Source organism: Clavelina lepadiformis, chromosome 3 (genome assembly GCF_947623445.1).
Source record: "Clavelina lepadiformis chromosome 3, kaClaLepa1.1, whole genome shotgun sequence".
Lineage (NCBI taxonomy): Eukaryota > Metazoa > Chordata > Ascidiacea > Aplousobranchia > Clavelinidae > Clavelina > Clavelina lepadiformis.
The window spans coordinates 4,772,456-4,794,735 of record NC_135242.1 but is presented as its reverse complement, the minus strand read 5'-3'; the positions used below and the strand labels follow the sequence as shown (position 1 = coordinate 4,794,735).

The window sequence follows — 22,280 nt, the reverse complement described above, 5'->3', positions numbered from 1 at the left end:
AAGAAATATAAGACTGTTTTGGAAAATATTGACAGACGAAAGAGTAGGCCTAAGCCCTAAGCGAATAATGGAAGAGGTAGGACAGCAACCTGAATGCGTGGTTGAGGAAGTTGATGCTGATTGTTGTCCGCAGTCATTAAAACTTAACGTCTTTTAATCAAACAAAGTTTAATAACAACGGAACAACCTAAATCTCTGTATGCCACAGCGCAATGATCCTATTAATTGTAGACGTAAAACACGCTTTGTTCTCCATTGTTGTTTTCAAGCGTGAAAGGATGATGTCATTTACATTGTCAACTTCCGCATTACATGTAATCGTCGTTTTCGAAGCACCACACAATTTTCTTGTAGTAGCGACAAATGACTACTTCTACGACAACATAGTTTCCTCAAAGATGTTCGTTGATGTGAGAAGTGTCCAGCGGCGTCAATTTTCTAACAGATGTGCAAAGTCGATGGTTTCTAATGACCGGGTCAGACTCCCCATGTTGCTAAACGTTTTGCTTTAACCAATCTTAGAGCTTTGAAGCTTTCATGGCCAATTAGGCTCGCTCGTTTAGGCATCAATCACACTCCGTGGGAGTCCTAAGCAAACGTTTTCAAGGTTGCTTGGATTCTGTTGACGGAAATAAGGCTTTGTTTGCTTGAAGGCGCTACACTTCTGCGTTACATTCAACCGCAAACTTGCACAAAGCGAAGTTAGCAAACAAACAATTCGCGCGGCCTTGTTTCACGTCAATCGAGTCAGGATCGGTGTTCCCGCGTTTAAAAACAAATTTATAGCTGCTATTTGGACCTGTTTTTCTGCCAGGGAAAAGTTTTGCAAAGCAAAATTGGTTTCCGGGGCCTCTTGAAGTTGATAAGACTTTGGCAAACTAGTTGATGAATGTTTTGAGTTTAAAACCACTTCAAAGAAGTTGCATTTATGTCATAATAAAAGTGAACTGGAGACGAATAAAATATCAAATGAAGAGTTAGTCACGCATTTTACACAGTAGCCTCAACTGGTAGAGTTAGTGAAAAGATTCCCGTTTCAGTCGGAAAGAACAGTCATAATTTGCTAAATAACAAACTAGCTAATCAGGTCATGTCAGCAGTTTTACGCTGATAAAGTTTTGAAATACTCGTTAAATAGCTTTAATCTGAAGTATAATGCAATTTTAATACACACACGCAGGTTAGAGTATATTCTGGAAGTGTAAATTGCAGAGTTTCGAATGCTCTGGATTTCTCTTTGAAAGCAGGAAAGTAACCAGCGCTTTCAACATGGCGTGGAGGACAATTTTAGAAGTATTTGTAATGTTAACTGTCGCAAAGACGTTTTGTAGCTCGCAGCGAAGCTCACGCCTAGACGATGAAGAGGATACTCGAGGAACTATCACTGGTAACATTACCGGCGACACATACAGCGCTGATTCGGGTCAAGTTATTCCGGGTTCATCGTCGCTGGCATTTGTTTTTGATGTCACTGGTTCCATGTGGGATGACTTAAAGCAAGTCACTGCCGGTGCCAAGCAGATCTTAGACACGACTTTGAAGAGACAGGAGAAACCCCTGCACAATTACATTTTGATCCCTTTCCACGACCCAGGTATGGTTTTAAAAGCAAATATGTAGCCTACTTCGTTGCCTGTTTTATTGATCGGGCTCATTTTAAAAGCCAGTCGTGTCCAAATGTCAACGCTGCTTGAACTTGAAAACAGAATAATCTGAGGCGACGCTACACGGGGATCTTCAAGTGTTGTCTGTTTTTGTTACATTATTAAACTAAAATAGTAGTTGAGTCCATTCACAGATTTGCATGACACGCTTTGAACAGCCCATAAGTTGGGAAGTGTAGAAGCTTTAGCAAGTCCCTTCTTGCGCTTGTTACATGGAAAATGAAACTCAGTTTGACATCGTCGTTATAACCTGGCAATGTTTATTTAGTGGTCGGCCCCACAATCGTAACTACCAATCCAGAGACTTTTCAGCGAGCGTTAAAGGACTTGTGGGTACAGGGGGGCGGGGATTGCCCAGAAATGAGCGTGACCGCAATCAGGTAAGTACTACATGCTGTAGACTACGAAATTGTTCTTACACCTGTATATTCACTCGTTTAATTGCAAAGGAAATACTTTATGACCTGTTTATTGTTTTTCAAAATGGCCGTTATTTGAAATAGCGTATGTATCAATATTACGCATGGGTGTAGCTGGACACCTTGCCTGTTTTGTGATGCTAGTTCCCATGGTTGTTCCTGTTTGACGTTTAGTGATTATAACACGTCACAATGATCATTAAATATGGCTTTGTAGTTTTGATAACTTAAAGATGACCACATACTGTATGACTAGCTTTTCAAACTCTTTGGCATGTTTTGTGATTTGCTTGGTTCGGTTAGTGCATAGCGGGGCGCAAAACTGCATGAAACCTTTTTCATTTTTGACAGCTACAGTAAGCGTTCTTAATTGGCAAAAATTAATTGGTGCAAACAATAGAATTTACAGCAGTGAATGAATCATCCGTCTTTTACCATATAATAATACATTCTAGTCCGGCAAATCGTTCACGTAGTTTGCTACAAAAACTTCCTCGGTTCTGCTTAACGTACAGGAATAACAAACGTCAATATTGCATAACTACGTAAAATGCAACAAGCAATGTTAACTTCAAACAGGTAACAAACGCTAGCAATTGCGGCTTTTGGTGATTCATGCACAGAGTGATTGTCGATATTAAGTCAAAATAATTTAAAGAAAAAAAAATAAAATTAATTGATTTACCATAACAAGCTTTTTCAATATGAGTCATAATCACCACAAATAGTCTAGCTGGCACGTCTTGGAATTGTGTGACGATCGGACAAGCATTAGCAAATTGTGACGTAATGGTGCCCAACGGAATGTAGCATAATGCTATTTTCAAAGTTGGTCAACAGCAATGCTTTGCACCGTTAAATGCAAATCGAACAGTATAATTTACTGTATATCTACTAGGTTTTATGCTCAGTTTTATATTGCTAAGATAGCCCTAGGCTACTGATACTGACTTTCATGTAAATACTGTACTTAGCCTGAAACGCATAAGTTACGCAACCAGTTGTTGTAAACGCTCTAATTGGTCAGGCTTAAGATGATACACATCCTTTCCTAAATTCCTGAAATTCTTTTGGCAGAGTGTCAGTGTATCTACGCTTAAGGGGCGAGTCCAAAACCATGTTGATCTTATATGAAAGAACACTGCTCACTGATTACTCTAGTAAAATACTGTAGTTTTGAAAAATAATTCTTGGTTAGGTAATTATAAGCAAATAAAAATCGCATAATTGGCCTTAATTGTGACGTAGATCAAGGCTGTTGTGATGTCATAGGTAATTAAAGACAACATTCGCAAATTCATTCATTTTGCAATCCATACTGTATATCACGTATCTACTAGTTGCAGCTGTATAGTTTGCTCTAACTGGCAATAGCTTGATAGCAAACAGCCTATAGCCTAAAAACGGCAACCAGTACAATACTGGTTTGACAGGTAGCCTATGCGGCCCAAAGGATACCGTAACTTCACGGACGCAAATGCATTTTTCATTTTTCACGGCTACCGAATTTTTTATGTTCAAAACAATCGTAATTTAATCAATTGCAATGCTTCCCGTTGCTAATTTCTTCAACTGACGCTTAATTGGACATAAACTCCTATGACCGACGCAATTGACTTCAGTTGACTACCGCGCGTGGAAAGCAACAGCAGCAGCATGTTGTCGTGCGACTGTGTTAATATATAAACTATAACATAACAAGAGCCTTGATCTACGTTACAATGAAGGCCGAAAACTGAGACTTTTTGCGATTTTCTTTTGCCGATAACTACCTAACCACGAATTATTTGTCAAAAAATATTTTACCAGAATGTTCAGTTGAAAGTGTGGTTTCATATAAGATCAACCTGTTTTTGGACTTGCTCCTCACTTTAAAACAATGCATTCGTAGAAAACATATCCTTCGCCGGTTTTGCAGATCAGGAAAGCGGTTGTAGTTTTGAGTATAGCATAATACAGTACAGTCCAACACAAAATGAAGACTGTTTTTTTTCTCTTAAAATCTGAAATTTATGTGCAAGCAGAAATATTAAACTTTATTTATAACGATTTTATTGGGCAGCAGAACGAGTGATTTGGCGAGCAATATCGCTGATTGGTTTAAAATTGCAAATTTTTTCTAGGTTTGCTGGTTACTTTGTGTACAAAAATGATTTTACATAATGATATAATTTTAACAAAACTTCAGAGAGGCGCTGCTTCTGTCTCTTCCTGGCTCCTTCATTTACGTTTTCACCGATGCACGATCCAAAGATTACCATCAGTTGCCAGAGATTCTGCAGATCATTCAAAGAAAGCAGAGCCAGGTACTATAAGTAGAGTGGCTTTATCAAAGTGCATCTATCATAGTGATGCAAACCTTGCAAAACATATGGCTTGTTGCTTGGGAAGGACCCCAGTAATCAAAATCAGTGTAGCTTATGTTTCTTATTTTTCAGGTTTTTTGAATGTTTTAGATTACTTAGACAAAACATTTTACGAGACGTGAGTAGTTAGCGCTTACACATTCTTGTACTTCTACGTAGGTTGTGTTTGTGCTGACTGGAGACTGCGATGATCAAGATCACGTGGGTTACCAAGCCTATGAAAGAATCGCAGCCACCAGTTCAGGTCAGGTGTTCCTCATCACTAAAGATGATGTCTCAGAGGTAGATTTTAGTTCTTGATATTCTATGAATACCTGATATGCAGGCTATGGCCTCTTTACACGTAATTGAAAGCGATTTAGCTGCTTTTTAGTGTTTGGTTTGTTTATGTGTCCCTTTTAAATGGACTGTTATGTCAAGATTTGTCTAATTATTGGACAGTAATATGTTTGCAATCACTTCAAACATAATTTGTGGAATGATATTTTTTGCAATACGTTATATTAGGTTGTGAAATTCATCGAAGTTTCCGTGCAAGCGCATAAGGTCGTCCTTCTGGCCACAGACCACGATCAACTCGGCGAACACGAATGGAAGATACCCTTTGACCCCGAGTTACAAGAGGTCACGATCTCTCTAAGCGGGCCAGGTCGCACTCTGACCATTGTTGACCCAGATGGAATACCTGCCACTGAAGCGAATGTGTTGGAGACGTTGTTGAATCTTGAAAAAGTCCTGATAGTTACTATTAAAGAACCTAAACCAGGTTAGTCTCCATTTTTCTCCTACTCACTTGTAACTAATGGGGTTTGTTAATTCTAATGCATTTGCCAAATGTTCTGTTCCATTATAACCTGAAATATCCTCTACAACTACTATAATGCAATAAGTTAGACCTAAATGGTAGACACACCAGAAAGATTTTCTAAATTAAACTGCATTGGAAGGATACGTCTGGTTAGTCTTTTGAAAATATTCACGCTTGGTTTTAAAAAAAATTTTCACATTTTTTGCAGGAACGTGGACGTTAACAACAGAAAGCGACGGGGAGCACAGTCTTCGTGTAACCGGCCTCAGCACACTAGATTTTCAGGCTAGATTCTCCAGAAAACCAACTTTTAATTGGACTGAAACCGAATTTCAACCTGTTGCAGGTAATAGATTTTGTGCTACATATCTTGTTAATCAGGAAAATGGTAGTTCTTCGTATCCATAAGTGTGCCATGATTCTGTGATTAAATTTTTGTCACAGGGTAAATGGGCATTTAATTAATAACAGCATTTATCAGGTATAAATACGTACGTCCTGCTGAATGCAACTGGTCTTGAACAACCTGGACGATTCAAAACGCTTCGACTTCTAGACATTGCAGGAAGAGTTTTGCGGGTATTTAGTACCATGTGCTACCTAGTTGTATTAAAACACTCATCAAGAGAATGCTTTCGCGGGCGCGTTGACGTACGGCCACGTCATCATCTGTGCGCAATTTCCTAACATTAAAAATGTTCCTTGTAAAAATCTGATATGTGTGCATATGTGTATGTGTTGGGCTGTGGGTATATATATGCTACGTAACGCAGGGTATATATGCTACGTAACACTTGTATTACATTGCCCACGAATAGGCCTAAATTACAGTCACATCGATTGATATCGTCGCGACACTCGACGTTTTTTAGACATTGCGGTTGTCGTCGCCACGCGATCCAGATCAGCCTTACCTGTACTCGGTGGAGCCTTTTGTTACGCCTGATGAACCCTTTTACATGGCCGTGTACGGATCAACAATGGATGATTACCGCTTTGTACGAGCGACGAAAACTGCCATCATTAATGTTGTTCCAGGTGTGTTTTTTCGACGTAGCATTGCTATTAATCATCGTAAAAGTTGGCATTCCATAAACCACTGCACGTTTAACCCTTTCTGAACCACTGATGTTGGAATCATTACGCTTTTGTGGCTGTAAAATTTTCGTGTAAACGTCATTATTTTATATTTTTGTGGTGGTTATTCAAGTTTCTATTTTACTGGAAAGATTTTTTTCAACATAAAACTTCAAACCATAATAAATTAACTTAAATTGACTTGTCTGTCTGAGAAAAAAACAGCACCAATCAACTTTAACCTACCACTTGGGAAATTAATCTGACGTAACATCTTTGCTATATTCTTCATCAGAGGCTCCAATTGTAAATGTTCCATCCACGCATCCCGGATATTTTGATTTTCCTGCGGAGATCCCATGCGAAGTTGGAAGTCTGCTTCCTTTCCATGTGAAGTGGAGTAGAGAAGTCCGCGGTATTTGGATTGACCTACACCAACCGCATTATTACACGTAAGTGATCTTTTACAGCGGTAACACTTTACACATAAACTCAAGTCTGTTGCCAAGAATGCCTTGCCCTTAGGATCACTGCGACATTTCTAAGGATTTTATGAGATCTGATTTTCCTTTCTTCCTAACGTAAAGCGTGTATGACGTGTTAATAATTTATGACATTTCATCGAAGAGATTCAACTAATGATTATTACCGTATTGACGACGTCACGGAAGCAGCAGAAGGAATGTACAGATGCTTCGCGAACAACTCCAAAGGATATGACTACGGCGAAACTTTTCTGGACGTAGAAGGCACGTTTCTGCTTACATGCGTCTACTTTAGTTTTGGTGTAGATTTTTAATATAACGGCGTTTGAGGTCTTATACTTCTTCTTTGAAATTTCATTGCAGAAAGACCGCCTTTTATCACAACAAATGGAAATGTTACCGTCGTCCCCGGTGATGAGGTCGTCTTAACCTGCAACGTGGAAAGCAACGTCCAGTTTACTTTGACCTGGTCGAGAGTGGACGGTGCTGCACTTGACAGAGATAGGTAAAGAATTGTATTAAGGAAAATTTTACATAATTTTGTCGCAGTCTTCGTTTATTATTCATTTCAATCTTCTCTTCATTAGAAATTGTTAATGCTTGATGTTGGCTTGCAGGGTGAGAAAGCTTAGAAACGGTTCGTTGCTGATCCAAAGAGCGGAGCCCGATGACGAAGGAGCCTATCGGTGCATAGCTGTCAATATTGGCGGTGAAAGCTCCGATTTCATTGGGTTGATCGTTCAAAGCAAGTGATTTATTTAATTACTTTGCATTAACACAAATTCGCAAAAATGGTTGCGACTGTCACATTTTCGCTATTTGTAAAAATAATTTTTTTGTTTTCAGGACCACCGGAAGTCGCCATTTCACCGTCTGACAGATCCACTTTTTCACTGGGAGGGACCATTCACATCGACTGCACTGCATCCGGCCTCCCGGAACCAACCATAGAATGGCTGAGAGGATCCACCTATTTGCTTGACATTGGGAAGATAAGGCATGTGTTAGATTTTCTCATAATTGTTACAATAAAGAAATGCTCACGGCGCCATTACCGGCTGATAATATTTACTTTCAGGATTGCGAGAGATGGTCGTTACATAGAAATCGTAAATGCGCATCAAGAAGACGAAGGGTTGTACACGTGCAAAGCGACTAACAGGGCTGGGATGGACTCTGCGTCCGTACGTTGGGTCTTTACAGGTAACCAGATGATTTACCAGAAAAGCTCAACTAAAACTTCAATATTAAACCAAAAGTGTCGATTGCTTAAGTTTTTCATAACTATGTGCGATCTTGGGAAACAAAATTACTTGGCCCACCTTAATCGCTGATAGCCTTTATTTGATTAGCTTTCAACTTTGCTTGATTTTTGACACGTGCAGAGGCACCGGTCGTAGCCATACCTGAAACTGAAATGCTGGTATTGGAAGATACAAGAACGACATTGCGCTGTTCTGCGAATGGCATCCCGAAGCCTGCGATTAAGTGGACAAAAGATGGAAGAGAAATAGTCACCGGGAAATTTTATGAAGTTACAGTAAGTTAAAATATCAGTTCAATTAAATGAGGTTTGATACTTGTAGTCGTTGGGATGTTATCAAATGCAGTGAAATGAGTCAGTATAATTGAAAAAGTGACCCATTTTTCAAAGGTACACTTGAGCTTTCGCAGTATCCAACCAACGTGACCTGCAATTTCTTTAAACTTACCACAATAGCCTCCATTTTGTTTATCCATGTGTTAATGTTATTTATACAGGACGAAGGCTTGGTGATTTTCAATGCGGCAAGGTCTAATACTGGGAAATATTTATGCACAGCACGTAACAGTGCTGGAAGGAGCAACGGCGAAATAAACCTAGATGTTGGTTGGCTTCCAATAATTACAGATCCACCGGTCAATATCGGCGTGGACATCGGTCAGTTTACGTTAAATAACACGTTCATGTCTATAAAAATGATGCTGTTTCATATTTTTGCTACATTGAGTGGATTAATGCACAAAAACGTATATGTTCAAATACGTACAACAATTAAATTTCATCACCATACGGAGACTACAACAACCCACGTTTTCAATTTTAGGTTTGGACGCAACTCTGCCTTGTGTTGCCGATGGAAACCCCACACCAAGCGTTACATGGTTCAAGGGTTCAACACGAAGTCGGAGCGATTACCTGCAGAGCGTTTTCAACGATGGTATCGACCAAGTCCCTGAAACTAACGGGTTGCACTTCAACAAGCTTGTCCTTGACGATGAAGGATCCTACACCTGCGAGGCAACAAATATATTTGGAACTGTGACGGAAACAGCTCAAATTACAGTGACTGGGACAGGTGGGTATTTGTGTTTCATGATACGAATGTTCCATCAAGTTTATATTATGTAATATTTCTGCTTTTACCAACGTACGCCTTTGATGTATGGATTTTTGGTAGCCTCAGTCAGTGGTAACGGATTAGGGTTAGTTAGTTTATTATTTAACTATAGTTAGTTTAAAATAAAATAAGTTTTCGTCTTCTTAGCTGCTCCAAAGATTGACGTGGGAAATCCGCGTCGTCACGTGATTGTGGGCGAACCAATCGCCGTGCCTTGCCGTATCATAGCGGGAAATCCCCTACCAACGCGAGAGTGGTCACGTGGACTGGACACTCTGACAACGAACAGTAGAGTATCGGTGTGACAAATCTATCATTTTGTATTGTCTAAGTTGTCGCGTGATACCGACGTAAAACATTTTCATAGACAGCATTGATAGCAGAACTGGAGCTGGTGACATTTGACAAGAAATTTTTCTTTTGCATTCGATGTTAACTGTTGAAATTGATTAATTAATTATTTTTTATGTCGACTGTTGAACATCGATTTTTCCTTTATACTATTTGTTACATTTCACATATTCACTTGTGATCATATCTGGTGTTCTATTTCTAAGACTGCTAAGTTCATGAACCGCTTTGCTTTAGATAAACGTTGCTGGAAGTATCTTAATCAAACGAGCTGAAACAGGCGACGCAGGAAGTTACATTTGTACTGCTGTTAATGTCATCGGTGAAGACATAAAAGGTGTTGATCTGGACGTTTGGGGTAAGTTTTATTTGTTCTGAAGTCTTGTTAACTTATCAAGAAAACACCTGTATAACATTATACACTGGTAGATCATCTACTGAAACAATCCATTACCAGCTGGTTTTCTTTTTTCTTAAGTAACCTATTATTGATGATTTGATGTTACTTCGCTGAAAAAGTGAAAACATCCAGAAAAGAAGATGATTTCTTAATTTCAATTGATCACTTTTTCAGTTCCATCCAGAATAAGCCCTGATCAGGATAGATACCACACAATTGAACAGAATTCGATCTCGCTTCCGTGCAGCGCAATTGGCAATCCAGCCCCGACAGTGGTTTGGCGGAAAGATGGACTTTCCGTCGCCCTGAACAACCTGCCCCAATACCAAGTAGCCGAGGACGGTTCGTTGGTCATCCCGTCACCAATCGCAACCGATAGCGGAGGTTACACTTGCACTGCCACCAATCCTGCCGGAAGTGACGCAATCGACGTCGAGTTAGATGTCTATTGTAAGTTTTTGAATCCAGGTCTTTTCGTTTTCCGAAGTAACAACTGTGTTACTGTAAGGTTGTATTTATGATAAGTTACACAATTGTTTTAATACCCATGATTCCGCTTGAAGACTCCATAATATGTTTGCTTTCTTTCTAATCAAAGCATTTCTGTGTTCTCTTTTGGTTTAAAACGCAGATAACAACTAAAAAGATCTGAGAAAAAAGGTATACCGGTTTACAATGGAATAGTATGCATTTAAGCAGCAATATTAATACTCTAGTGCGACCTCGTGTGGGAGATGATTCACCTGACCGGTACACGGTGGTCGTTGGGAATTCGGTGACCTTGGAGTGTCATGTCACGGTCAGCGACCCTCCACCTAGTTACACTTGGGCTAAAGACGGCGAACAACTGACCGGAAATGAGGCAGGCGTGGTCATTAGAACTAATGGCCGCTTGACCATACCCTCTACTGCTGTGTCTGACGCAGGTAAAAATGGAAAATGATGATTGATGACGTATGTTCACAAGTTACAGTCGATGTTTCATTTGCTTTATTGGCAAAGATTTTTATGTGGTCAGAATTCATTGTTTGAAGGTTGTAGCCTACGGTTTGATGACAATAGTCATCTACCCTATAATGAATATTATACTTTCTACATTAAAGGTAGATATACATGTGTTGCGACCAACATAGCCGGTACAGTTCAAAGGGATATGTATCTCGACGTTCTGGTGCCGCCTTCCATCAGACGCGGACCTTCGTCAATAAAAGTAAACGATGCCTTGGAGTATAAATGCTTTCTTGATTTCCTACGTACTTTAAAAGTGTTTCCAAGTACAGTTGATATGTAAAAAAAACTTTCTAGGTATTAGAGACGGAGACCGCGACTTTGACATGTGACGCGACTGGTCTTCCGACTCCAGGCCTGTCCTGGAAGAGAGGAGAGGTTGAAATTGATGAAGATTTTGATCCCAGATTTCGCGTCAGGAACAGCGGTAACTTGATATGAGAACGCTGTACATGCTTATAGAAAAGATAAAGGGTCGGAATAATCAATCATTGTTTTACTAATCAGTAATTCTTGTGATGTTTTGATGTGACCGAAACGAACTATAAAGCTCAAACTTACGGCAAAATGTTACTGCTTTACGTATACTACAGCTAATTTAGTTTTTGTAACTTTCGCACTTAGTATGATATGTTTTAAAATTCCTTGTTATGATATGTTCGTTTAAAATCAAAATAAAATTGTCCCAAATTATTTTAGCTGGCTCCAGTGAGTTAATAATTGAAAACTCACAACTCACTGACGACGACGACTACTTTTGCCTTGCTGTCAACCCAGCCGGCAGAGACATTTCATCCATGACCTTAGATGTACAACGGAGACCTGCCATCTTCAACCCGTCTTGTGTTCCGACCACCAAGAACAATCTATGCAACGCAAACCCAATCGAATCTGGAATCTTGAAGTTAACCTGTAATGCTACTGGGGACCCGAAACCCACTATTAGGTTGGCTATAGTTGCTTTTACAATATTATAAGTACTTGTTTATACGTGCAAACATCTTTGGCACAAGAATACAAATATAACTTCTTTAGTTCAAACATGGCTAAAAATTTTAAATTGTTGAAATTTTATGGTAACCGTCGTCTTTTAGGAAGATGACCCACTCCTATCCTACATTTATAACTAACCCTGACGGTTATATCAATTTTAGGTGGTATCGTAATGGAGATGAACTTACTGATGAAAATCCCAACATCCGAATTGAAGACGATGGAACATTAACGATTTTTGTTGTCACGAAAAGAGACAACGGAAAGTACGTTTGTGAAGCAGAAAACGAGAGAGGAATCGTCACAGTTGAGACCGACGTTGTCGTCTACGGTAGCTTTAACCTATAAAGAACTTCTTGCCAAACTTGTATCAAGCAGTGAAGTTCTTAAATGGCTGTTATCGCATCCGACATTTTATCTTCACTTTTTTCGACAGAGAGACCGGACATCGTCGGAGGAAATGGAACAATCGAGAGTTTGTGGGTGTTGGAAGGAGAAGACATCGATCTCACTTGCGAAGCGGATGCGGTTCCTCCTCCAGTTATCACCTGGTACAAAGGACAAGATCAAAATGAGGTTAGGGTGATGTTCGTTACTTATATACCGTATTTATTGAGCCTTGGCTCACTTTGGGACGCGATTTCGGTATCAAACTTCAAATATTTGAAGCTTCTTTTATTTATTTTAATTAATTTACTTTTAGCGTTTCAAAAATTTGCGATACTACTTCCAGGTTGTTGTTCAAGAGTTCTCTCACATCACTTTCCTGGACGGAGGCAGGATTTTCCAAATTGTAGGAGCCAGGATTACTGACACTGGGCTTTATAAATGTATGGCGATAAACAGAGTTGGACAGACGGAAAAGGTAAATAAGCTGCATACTTTATTATTCCAACAAGTAATCTGTATCACGTACAGCCTGTAAAGTATACGTGTTACTGTATTTTTTACCGTAAGCTCGCAAAGAAGTTGAGGTAATGTTACTTATTTATCTGTGATATGTGGTAAATTTCTTCCACCTATTTCATTTGCTCGCGTTTTGTTTTTTCCTTATAGTACGTGCGGTTAGACGTGTATAGAAAGCCAAGCATTGATAATAGCGATGATGTATCGGTTCGCACAGTTAACGTAGAAGATTCCGTTGATTTAAATTGTTTTGTCAATGGAATTCCTTTCCCAAATATTGAGTGGTACAAAGGTTAGGTTTGTTGTGAAGATTATAGTTATTTTGTGATTATTATCCTTTATCGTTATGGTGAAGCAATGTTTCGTGCTGCGTATTGTTTTACAAAAGCAAATATTTTTGTACTGTATGATATAAACTGCATTTGCAGGTTTGCAGAAATTGATACCTGATAACGAAAGAATTCAACTTTTGGAAAGAGACCAAGTTCTTCGAATAAATTCCGCCCAGGTTACAGACACTGCCTCTTACAAATGCATTGTCACAAACAGGGTGGGAGACGCGAATAAATTCTTCGATTTAAACGTACACGGTGAGGCTTCTTTTGTACCTACCGATAGCGGTGTTCTCGAAATTTTGATAAACCTCCATCTTTATGAGAGCTTTGTTGGTAAGCCTAGAAGTAGCTATTTTCTGGCTTGCTTATGCATTTCATTTAGCTTGTTGTTTTTTGCAGTTCCTCCGTCCATAAAAGGAAGTGACCAGACCCTTAGGGCCATTGTTGACGATTTCGTTACCCTAAAATGCTTGTAAGCAACCTACCTTTTTGTCTCAGGCGATCAGTTTGATGGGCTTTAAACTTTGTAGCTAAAACCATTAGACTCTGTACTTCTGGAGCTATAAATATTAAGCTATTGTAAACAACCTAAGCTTTCACTGTGCATTTAATATCCTAACTTAAGCTGCTATGCGCATTGAATGCGATAAAAATATTTTAACTCATCGTAGGGTAAGCGGCATACCCAACCCGGCCATCGTGTGGAGATACAATGGTGCTGTGCTTAGTTCACGTCCAGGGTTACGAGTAATGAACGACAATCAGCAGATAGAAATCCCGAATGTTGAGGTGGATGATGCCGGGCAATATAGCTGCACCGCTACAAATGACGCTGGGACAGCAACTCGAACCCATACTGTTATCGTTAGAGGTAAACTAGAAGCACTCCTTGCTTTAAATCACGTGTCGCTCCAATCACACAAGTCTCATGTATAATGTTAAGTATCTGGTTATTTAGTCTGTAAAATAATTTGTATAGTGTAATGTAAGTTACTTTTTCTACATAGTACCACCGAGCATCGATGGGGAAAACCTGTTCAACGTCACCGTGACGGTGGGTGGCACTGTAACGCTGACGTGTGATGCGTACGGGGATCCCCCACCTACTATAGTCTGGCTCAAAGATCGGTCTCCTATATTCACTGGGGGGCCTCGTTTGCGTTTAAGTGAAGATAATAGGCAACTTACAGTGTCAGGTAATACATATCATTTACGGTCTTAATACAAAATGAAGTAGCTTTTAAAAAGGATATATAATTAAGTATAATATATCTAATATATATATCATTACATCATAAATTCATAGTATATCTTAACAAATATTTACATATACTACATACATAAACACCCACATACGCATAAACAAACATAGATGTAGATAGATACAGAAATAAATGCATAAACATTTATAATACTGCCACCCGTAAAGAGTGTAGAGACATGTACATGTAGCAACTGTTTCAAAGGTTGAAAGCCGGCCAATAGTATGTCCTTGCTGGTTTAAATCTTAGTTGTGTTCCAGATGCCAGGGAGGCAGACAGAGGAGAGTACACATGTGTTGCATCCAATGACGTTGGAGAAGAGACGCAAACCCACTCCCTGGATGTTCTTGTTCCTCCCATGATTGGAGACGATCACCAGGAAGTTATTGTTGTGCGAGGCGAGGCCATTGCACTTCAGTGCAAAGTGTACGGCCATCCCTTTCCCGAAATAAGGTAATGACGTAATCTCCAAAATTTGCATTGTTTTGGATTCTGATACCAACCGTGCTTTTTGCAATAAAAGGCTTGGACCCACTACTTAGGAAATGCCTGATCTTGGGCAATATTTTGGCCAAATTTACAAACTTGGCGTCCCGGTATAACGCTTGCTTGTGTTCGCAATTAAAGGCAACTCGGATTTTATTATTAAATGACGCATTGTGTCCAGTCGCGTTTTAATACGCTTTTACATCAGTGCACTAGAATAAAACGCTAATAAAACGAAGCACTCGAAAAATTCTACAATACGTTTACATCTAAGAAACAGTTTGACTAACTGCATCCATAAGGTGGGAGGCGTATGGACAACCGATAGAGACGGATGGGCGAGTAAGATTGATGAGTATGGACCAGGAATTACTGATTGAAGAAGTTCGTGAGTCTGACGCCAAAGAATACACCTGCACTGCTTCAAACAGCGTTGGAAGGGCAACGAAGGTCATCACCCTGGTAGTACACGGTGGGTCAACGTGGAGTGTTACTTTGAGAAATAAAATTAGGAACTTCTGCTTTTTCCAGATTCCTGACTGGGTTTTTTGCTTAAAACGCGATTAAACTTTATCTTCAGGAAATTGCTGTATGTAGTGAAGGATAATTTAGTTTTTGTGTACAGTCGAATCATAAAAAGTTGTTTTAAATATTACTTTCAAATTTTTATTCAACTGCGTTTCAAATACGAAATTTTATTTTTTATACATATCTTTTCAATTTTCAGTGCCCGCTGTCATCACTTACCCTGTTAGTAACAGAGTGGAACACAAGGTGCTTGAAGGAAACCGTCACGCATTACGTTGCGTCGCCACCGGAATTCCGATTCCCACGATAACTTGGATGAAAGATGGCCACAGACAAACCAACCAAAGGACTGTAAAGGTAAGACAAAATAGCCTCGTGAATCAGCAGAAGTAAGCTTTTTAAAACTGACTCTTTTGATATGTTTGCAAGCAAAACTATATATTAGTCGACATATCACTTATATCGTCCAGATTAGGGGCAATGGCCGGTTTTTAGTCTTTTACAAAGCAGACGTTGCTGCCCACGAAGGGGCTTATGAGTGCACTGCTGACAACGGCGTTGGAGAAGATAGCAGGGAAATAACTTTAATAGTAAACGGTGATTGATATGAGGAGTTTTTAATATGTCACACTTTTAAAGTTCACTACGATAAACGTCACTACGCTTATGGTGTTCGTAATGGTTCTATTTATCTTGCAGTGCCACCATTGATATACGGGCATTCTAAAGTGAAAAAGAAAGTAATTGAAATCAGCACAACCGACATATTGGAATGCCGAATACGAAGAGGGAAACCTACTCCGGAGGTATATACTGGTAAAAGTATCATCATTTTATTGGTCATTTACACTCTTTACTACAGCTAGACTTTTGGGCTATGCAAAGAACTGCTGTTAACACTGAGTCCAAAACTTGTAGGACTGTTTTACTTCAGTCACCATCTACAATTTCCCTTTTTTTCTTTTTCAAGATTAAATGGTACAACCATGAAAATCAGCTGATCAATACGTCACGTGGTATCGTATTCACCAATAACAAACAGAGGCTTCATATTTTGAGCGCGCAGTTAAGTGACGCGGGAAGCTACAGGTGTGAGGCGACAAATGTGGCTGGCAAGTCAAGAAAAGATTTTAATCTAGAAGTTATTGGTAAATATGAATTCTGAATTTATTCCACTTGAATCGTTTAATCGTATTATTCATTCGGGAGTATCTGTTATAATAAACTTTATTAAGATATAGCCAGATTATATAATTTATAGCAAATTAACTTACCGTTACAAACGTATTATTAATTTAGGTGTCGCCACAGCTTATTTTTATGATAAGTTTATATACGCTTCAACAAAGGGTTATGCATCTAACAAATTTTCTACTAGGATTTGTTGTTAAACAAGAATAAAAATAGAACAGAAAAAGGAAAGAACTTGGAAGAACAGAAAAATTAACTTAAAAATATTATCTGCAAATACTTTTTTTCCAGTTCCTCCCTCAATCCGTGGAGAAGGAGAAACGACCAAAGTTAGCGTCGTTCTTAACGACGACGTCACGCTGGAGTGCCACGTCACAGGAATACCCACGCCGGAGGTGAAGTGGTTGAAGGACGGGGCTCCGGTCAGATCCCTTCGTGGTGTGAATTACGAAATCGCTGCGGGTATAGTTGATCTAAGCTAATCTAAAGTGTTGTGACGTCCACAAACTACCATAACACCTCAGAAATCGTTTATGAGCATATTTTATTAAAGGAATTGGTAGCGTTTAATGTGCTTAATGATTTTTGCTGATATCTGATTAAAATATAACTTTCTTTGTAGGTGGAAGCCGCCTGATTGTTTCCAACGCAGCCGAGAGGGACGCAGGCTTGTTTAAGTGCGTTGCTGTCAACAGAGCAGGAAACTCAAGCAAAGATTTTCTTCTAAATGTGTACTGTGAGTATACAGTAAAACTTAAAGTACATTTTATACACAAGTAGAATTTTCCCTTTTTAACCTTTTTTGTTATTTTAACTTGACATGTTATTTCACCACATTAATCCTTTATATGTAAAAACAACTTTTATAGTATGTGTGTATATTTTTATGTATGTATCACTATGCATGTTCTGTGTTAAATATCTTTTGCATTACCGGACTTAAAAGCTTTTATACGACCAGATAAGCTTATTTGAAAAAAGCTTGGTGTTTTTTTTTATTGTAATACTGCACTTCAATCTTGTTATACTCACCAGTACCACCTAGCATAGGAGGAGATAGAGTTGAAAACATCACAGTTGTTGAAAACGACCCGGTAACTATGCTATGTGACGTGGACGCATTCCCACCCCCTGTTATCACGTGGTACAAAGACTCCAGGCCCCTGCTGATGAAGCCGGGAACGCGACTGTCCCAGGACAACACAAGACTTGATATTTCTTGGGCCCAGGTTATACGAAATGCGCAAATTATGTAGAAAATATTTCTGGCGAACTTATAACCATATAACGCTCAATTCTTTAGTTTGATGATGAAAACCTAGTTCATGCCACTTGATGAAAAGTGGGTGCTAGATTATGTGTTGCTTACATGATTTAAATACTTTGCAGGAACAAGACACGGGCATGTACCACTGTGAGGCGGTCAACGTTGCTGGGAAACAACGGAAGTACTTCCGGTTAAGCGTCCATGTGGTTCCCACGATATCAGGGCCACCGTTCACACGTTTAGAGCACGGTAATGTTGCAAAAGGTTTTTACTTCTGTTGGCAAAGTCTCAAATCGTAGTTTTAGAGAAAAAAAAATACATTGCTTTTCCGTACCAAATGTTCTACCAGTTTAAAAATAGCCCTTACATCTGTTTTTACTGCCTATTGCCAAAATGCACATTAAGTGCGATGTGGTCAGTTTCCATTCACTTTTATTTTCAGTGGTCGGTGATAAAATCCACATGATGTGCGATCACGATGGAATTCCCCGTCCGGTGGTTTCCTGGACTAAAAATGACCTTGACCTTTCAGCTGGTGCTCTTGTCCAATCAGAAGGGAGAATTCTGACCATACAATCTGCACAAGTAAGTACAAACAGGCAAACAGCTTGAACAAAACGAAAACCTAACGCTAGTAAGTATTTTTTGTTTCAATGTGTTGACTGCTACTTGTAATGTATTTTATTTTTTATGAATTTAATGATGAATCCATTAACTTAATTGAAATTTTATAGGAAAGAACGTTTTTACTATTATAACTAACAGCTTTCTATAACTCTCTACGAAGGTTGACCACACCGGCATATTCAAATGCAACGCGAGCAATGTGGCCGGAAGTGATGTCAAAGTTTATGACCTGACCGTGTTCGATCCACCAACAATATTAGGCAGTGACGTGATTGACACTGTGATGATAAACAAAGGCGAGACCATGACCTTGGAGTGTGTTGTGACCGGTACCCCTGAACCTGACGTTGTATGGTTGAAAAACAGAAGACCCATTCTGAAATATTTTGACAAGTGAGTGAATAATTAAGCACAAAGCGTAGAAAGTTAGGATTCTGCTATTAACTGTTAATTACACTTAACTACTGGAGATTCTATAACGATATCAAGGTTAGCGTTGTTAAACAAGCTGGTAAGTTTCATTGTGTCGCAAGCAAAAATGCACCAGTTTGTCAAACAAGGTACACCCCGTTGTTTTTATATACTTATGAGCTGGTTTTCATTACGTCATCAGTTTTATTAAAGATTAGTTATTTTAATATATTTCATGCATTATTCCAATGAAATCTTTATATTGCCCTTTGTATTATTCACTTGCAGAACCTGAACCAAGAAACCACTTATTATCAAAACTTGTATCATATTATTGCTAATTGAGCTTTGAAACGCTAAAATATACTTAAATCAAACAATCCTCCAACCAATACTGACCAGAACGTATCAACGAACATTAAATCGTTATTTATCAGAGCGGAACCTTCTGACGATGGAAGATTTTTAGTCGTGGAAGATGCCGGTGTGGAGGACGCAGGAAAATATTCATGCCATGCCACAAATGATGCCGGGGTCGCTGACAAACGATTCCGAGTAGAAGTGAGAGGTTAGAGGCGTTCTAAACTATAATTTTATGATTTGGAAAAAGCATGAAAACATTGCTTCATTCAGCCCCGTACCTTGAAGTATTAATTAATCTGTTATTAATATTAATTGTAAATATCAATTACTTATACTGGTCACCATTAATACTTACTGATTTTTACAAAATCAAACGATAATGAACACCGAATAACAATCAACCTCCGTATATAAATAAACATTATTTTGTACATTAACTATACACACTAGTTGAAATTAGCTTGCGTAAACACACAGACGCACAGCTTCTTTACATCCACAGTACCGCCTTCTATACGTGACAGCGATGAGGTTGAGCACCGTTGGGTGATCCGTGGTAACAACATCAGTTTATCTTGTGATGCGGATGCCGTTCCTCCCCCCAAGATGCAATGGCTGGTAAACGGAGCGCCGTTAGACTCGACTCCCAGAGTGAGGACACAATCGGCTGGCAGAATACTCTTTGTCTCGCTTGCTAAGGTCCGTTGTCATGTTTGTCATCATATTGTGTCTGTTGCTATCGGCTTTAAAGGCTAATTATCTTATTTTTAAATCTTGACGTTGGTTTATTATCATCATATCATATGCGCGACGTTTCGTTTCCAAATTGTTAAATACAACGCTAAAGGTGATGTTAACATACTAAAAATTGGTCATTGTAAGTTTACAAAAAGTTAACAAATATTCAACATTCAATTCGGTCTTGCGTTTAACAAAGTAGGATGAAGATGCTGCCATGTACACTTGCGTGGCGTCTAATGTTGCCGGTGACAGCCACCGTGACATACAACTTGACGTTTATTCTACGCCATCAATACCTGGAAGTGACGTCATTGACAAGCATGACGTGAACAGGGGACGGCCATTTACACTCGAGTGCAACGTCGTCGGGTATCCTATTCCGGAAATCGAAGTAATCGCATGATTGTTGAAATTTGTTGTTCCTGTTGGTTGATCTTGCCTTTTCGTTCACTGCGAGTATAATTCAGAAGTGGTTTGCTGATTGTTCAGAAATGAATTTTTGTTATATATAAAGTAACTGCTTACTGATAAATTAATTGCTCCTATTTCTTGATATCATTGATAGAATGAGCCATAGCTTCTAAAGGTTTTAGTTAGTTTGTAAATATTTCTTCCTTGGCGCAGTGGCAAAAAGATGGTTACCGAATCGCGTCAACCATCCTCGGAGTATCCGCGAGTTCAGCGGCGGGATTCGAGATGTCAGAGGATGGCAAATACCTGACAGTTGGCTCGGCACAACTTCAGCATTCTGGAGATTACACTTGTCGAGCAATTAACGAAGCTGGTGAAGATTCAAAACAGCATCACGTCAACGTTAGAGGTGATATGATTTAGAAGAAAATTGTTTGATATAATTTTGGTAGAATAATATCGTTAAGGTCACAATATCCCTATAACAATCAAAATTCTGATGATCATTATACTGGTACGTCACGAATCTATCGGAAAGTTCTCCTTTCAGAATTATATATTTCGTTCTAAAAGGCGTTGCCGCGATCGATCGTATTTTTCTGAAACCAGAACTTTCTGATAGACTGGAGAATTTAGTTGGATTTCTTTAATTGACCTTAGTTATACGGTACACTTTAACATGACTAAGAGTTATGTTTTCATTGATTTTTTTTCTATTTTTAAGTTCCCCCTTCCATCAGCGATGAAGATAGTTCACCGCCTGACGTCACGACTTACGTAAACACACCAACCCTTCTCAGGTGTTCTGCTTATGGAATTCCATCACCGACAATCCAGTGGTTAAAAGGTGAAGTTCCAAAATACTAATAGCGATTTACACATTTAAAGTGTCTTGTATGCTCCGCAATGAAGCTAGTTACCGGTTCCCTGGTTACGTATTCAGTTACTTATTCAATATCGATAGATATTTTTTAAAGAATAATAATTAGATGAATAAGTATCTATATGAAGGTGTAACCGACTTCATCTGCAAACCAAAACAAGTAACTGAATAAGTAGCGGAGGAACTGGTAACTAGCTTGTAACTGGCAACTTTGAAGCTGGTAACTGGTAATGCTAGTAAACGGGAATTGGAACTGGTCCATGTTGATCTTATAAGCATACCTCCAAAAAATAGTTACATGAATTAACTCGGTATCTTGTAATTCTATTGCGATACACATCATTATAGATGGTAGAGAGATTGACGTGGATAATTCTGAAAACATTCTGATCCAGTTCGGAGGTCGTTACTTTCGCATCACCAACACCCTCCTAGAGGATGAGGGAACATACACTTGCGTGGCGGCCAACCTCGCCGGAGAAGCGACCAAGGATTTCAACTTGCACGTCAACGGTAGGTCGTTATTTGGTCGATTTTTTGAAAAGCAGATAACAGGTTACAAAGAATTGGTTCAGTTAATTGATTTGCTTTTGAAAACGACTGATTTCTTATGAATCGATATGAGAAAGTTGAATAATTGAATTTGGTTTTATAACGTGGAAAAAATGACATTCTAATCTACTGATTTTAATTCTGTGTTTTCGAATTTTTAGTTCCTCCAGTTATCGAAGGATCGGACAATCTTATTCCCACATCACTGGGAATTCCCACCAACGAGACCATATCATTACGTTGCGTCATAGTAGAAGGAAACCCATTCCCCACCATTATATGGTCGAAAGGACGAACAAGACTTGAAGAAGGGTGAGTCGCGGTCCCGTACAAGTATCGAAAATTTTGAAAAATGTTGCACTTAA

General features: G+C 39.0%; 1 protein-coding gene across 2 annotated transcripts in view; it reads left to right on the top strand.

Moving 5' to 3' along the window:
• The first annotated feature begins 1,184 nt into the window (after window positions 1–1,184).
• LOC143448243 (hemicentin-1-like) overlaps window positions 1,185–22,280 on the top strand; it is a 40,829-nt gene continuing 19,733 nt past the window's right edge. For both annotated transcript variants that reach the window (XM_076947875.1, XM_076947874.1), the window contains exons 1-51: window positions 1,185–1,594; window positions 1,933–2,044; window positions 4,272–4,389; window positions 4,609–4,731; window positions 4,957–5,215; window positions 5,466–5,603; window positions 5,739–5,836; window positions 6,130–6,295; window positions 6,630–6,786; window positions 6,962–7,083; window positions 7,183–7,324; window positions 7,437–7,564; window positions 7,666–7,816; window positions 7,898–8,022; window positions 8,205–8,359; window positions 8,581–8,740; window positions 8,907–9,158; window positions 9,348–9,499; window positions 9,789–9,909; window positions 10,126–10,401; window positions 10,668–10,877; window positions 11,055–11,161; window positions 11,257–11,386; window positions 11,659–11,905; window positions 12,114–12,283; window positions 12,389–12,528; window positions 12,686–12,817; window positions 13,009–13,150; window positions 13,287–13,448; window positions 13,593–13,665; window positions 13,865–14,064; window positions 14,201–14,389; window positions 14,716–14,908; window positions 15,244–15,413; window positions 15,669–15,826; window positions 15,940–16,066; window positions 16,169–16,275; window positions 16,440–16,617; window positions 16,952–17,122; window positions 17,283–17,396; window positions 17,696–17,889; window positions 18,050–18,176; window positions 18,370–18,512; window positions 18,715–18,947; window positions 19,403–19,533; window positions 19,831–20,027; window positions 20,269–20,460; window positions 20,694–20,889; window positions 21,205–21,327; window positions 21,712–21,876; window positions 22,077–22,227. In XM_076947875.1, the coding sequence (XP_076803990.1) occupies window positions 1,270–1,594; window positions 1,933–2,044; window positions 4,272–4,389; window positions 4,609–4,731; window positions 4,957–5,215; window positions 5,466–5,603; window positions 5,739–5,836; window positions 6,130–6,295; window positions 6,630–6,786; window positions 6,962–7,083; window positions 7,183–7,324; window positions 7,437–7,564; window positions 7,666–7,816; window positions 7,898–8,022; window positions 8,205–8,359; window positions 8,581–8,740; window positions 8,907–9,158; window positions 9,348–9,499; window positions 9,789–9,909; window positions 10,126–10,401; window positions 10,668–10,877; window positions 11,055–11,161; window positions 11,257–11,386; window positions 11,659–11,905; window positions 12,114–12,283; window positions 12,389–12,528; window positions 12,686–12,817; window positions 13,009–13,150; window positions 13,287–13,448; window positions 13,593–13,665; window positions 13,865–14,064; window positions 14,201–14,389; window positions 14,716–14,908; window positions 15,244–15,413; window positions 15,669–15,826; window positions 15,940–16,066; window positions 16,169–16,275; window positions 16,440–16,617; window positions 16,952–17,122; window positions 17,283–17,396; window positions 17,696–17,889; window positions 18,050–18,176; window positions 18,370–18,512; window positions 18,715–18,947; window positions 19,403–19,533; window positions 19,831–20,027; window positions 20,269–20,460; window positions 20,694–20,889; window positions 21,205–21,327; window positions 21,712–21,876; window positions 22,077–22,227 (8,252 nt within the window). In that variant the 5' untranslated portion in view covers window positions 1,185–1,269. The remainder of the gene's footprint in view (window positions 1,595–1,932; window positions 2,045–4,271; window positions 4,390–4,608; window positions 4,732–4,956; window positions 5,216–5,465; window positions 5,604–5,738; window positions 5,837–6,129; window positions 6,296–6,629; window positions 6,787–6,961; window positions 7,084–7,182; window positions 7,325–7,436; window positions 7,565–7,665; window positions 7,817–7,897; window positions 8,023–8,204; window positions 8,360–8,580; window positions 8,741–8,906; window positions 9,159–9,347; window positions 9,500–9,788; window positions 9,910–10,125; window positions 10,402–10,667; window positions 10,878–11,054; window positions 11,162–11,256; window positions 11,387–11,658; window positions 11,906–12,113; window positions 12,284–12,388; window positions 12,529–12,685; window positions 12,818–13,008; window positions 13,151–13,286; window positions 13,449–13,592; window positions 13,666–13,864; window positions 14,065–14,200; window positions 14,390–14,715; window positions 14,909–15,243; window positions 15,414–15,668; window positions 15,827–15,939; window positions 16,067–16,168; window positions 16,276–16,439; window positions 16,618–16,951; window positions 17,123–17,282; window positions 17,397–17,695; window positions 17,890–18,049; window positions 18,177–18,369; window positions 18,513–18,714; window positions 18,948–19,402; window positions 19,534–19,830; window positions 20,028–20,268; window positions 20,461–20,693; window positions 20,890–21,204; window positions 21,328–21,711; window positions 21,877–22,076; window positions 22,228–22,280) is intronic.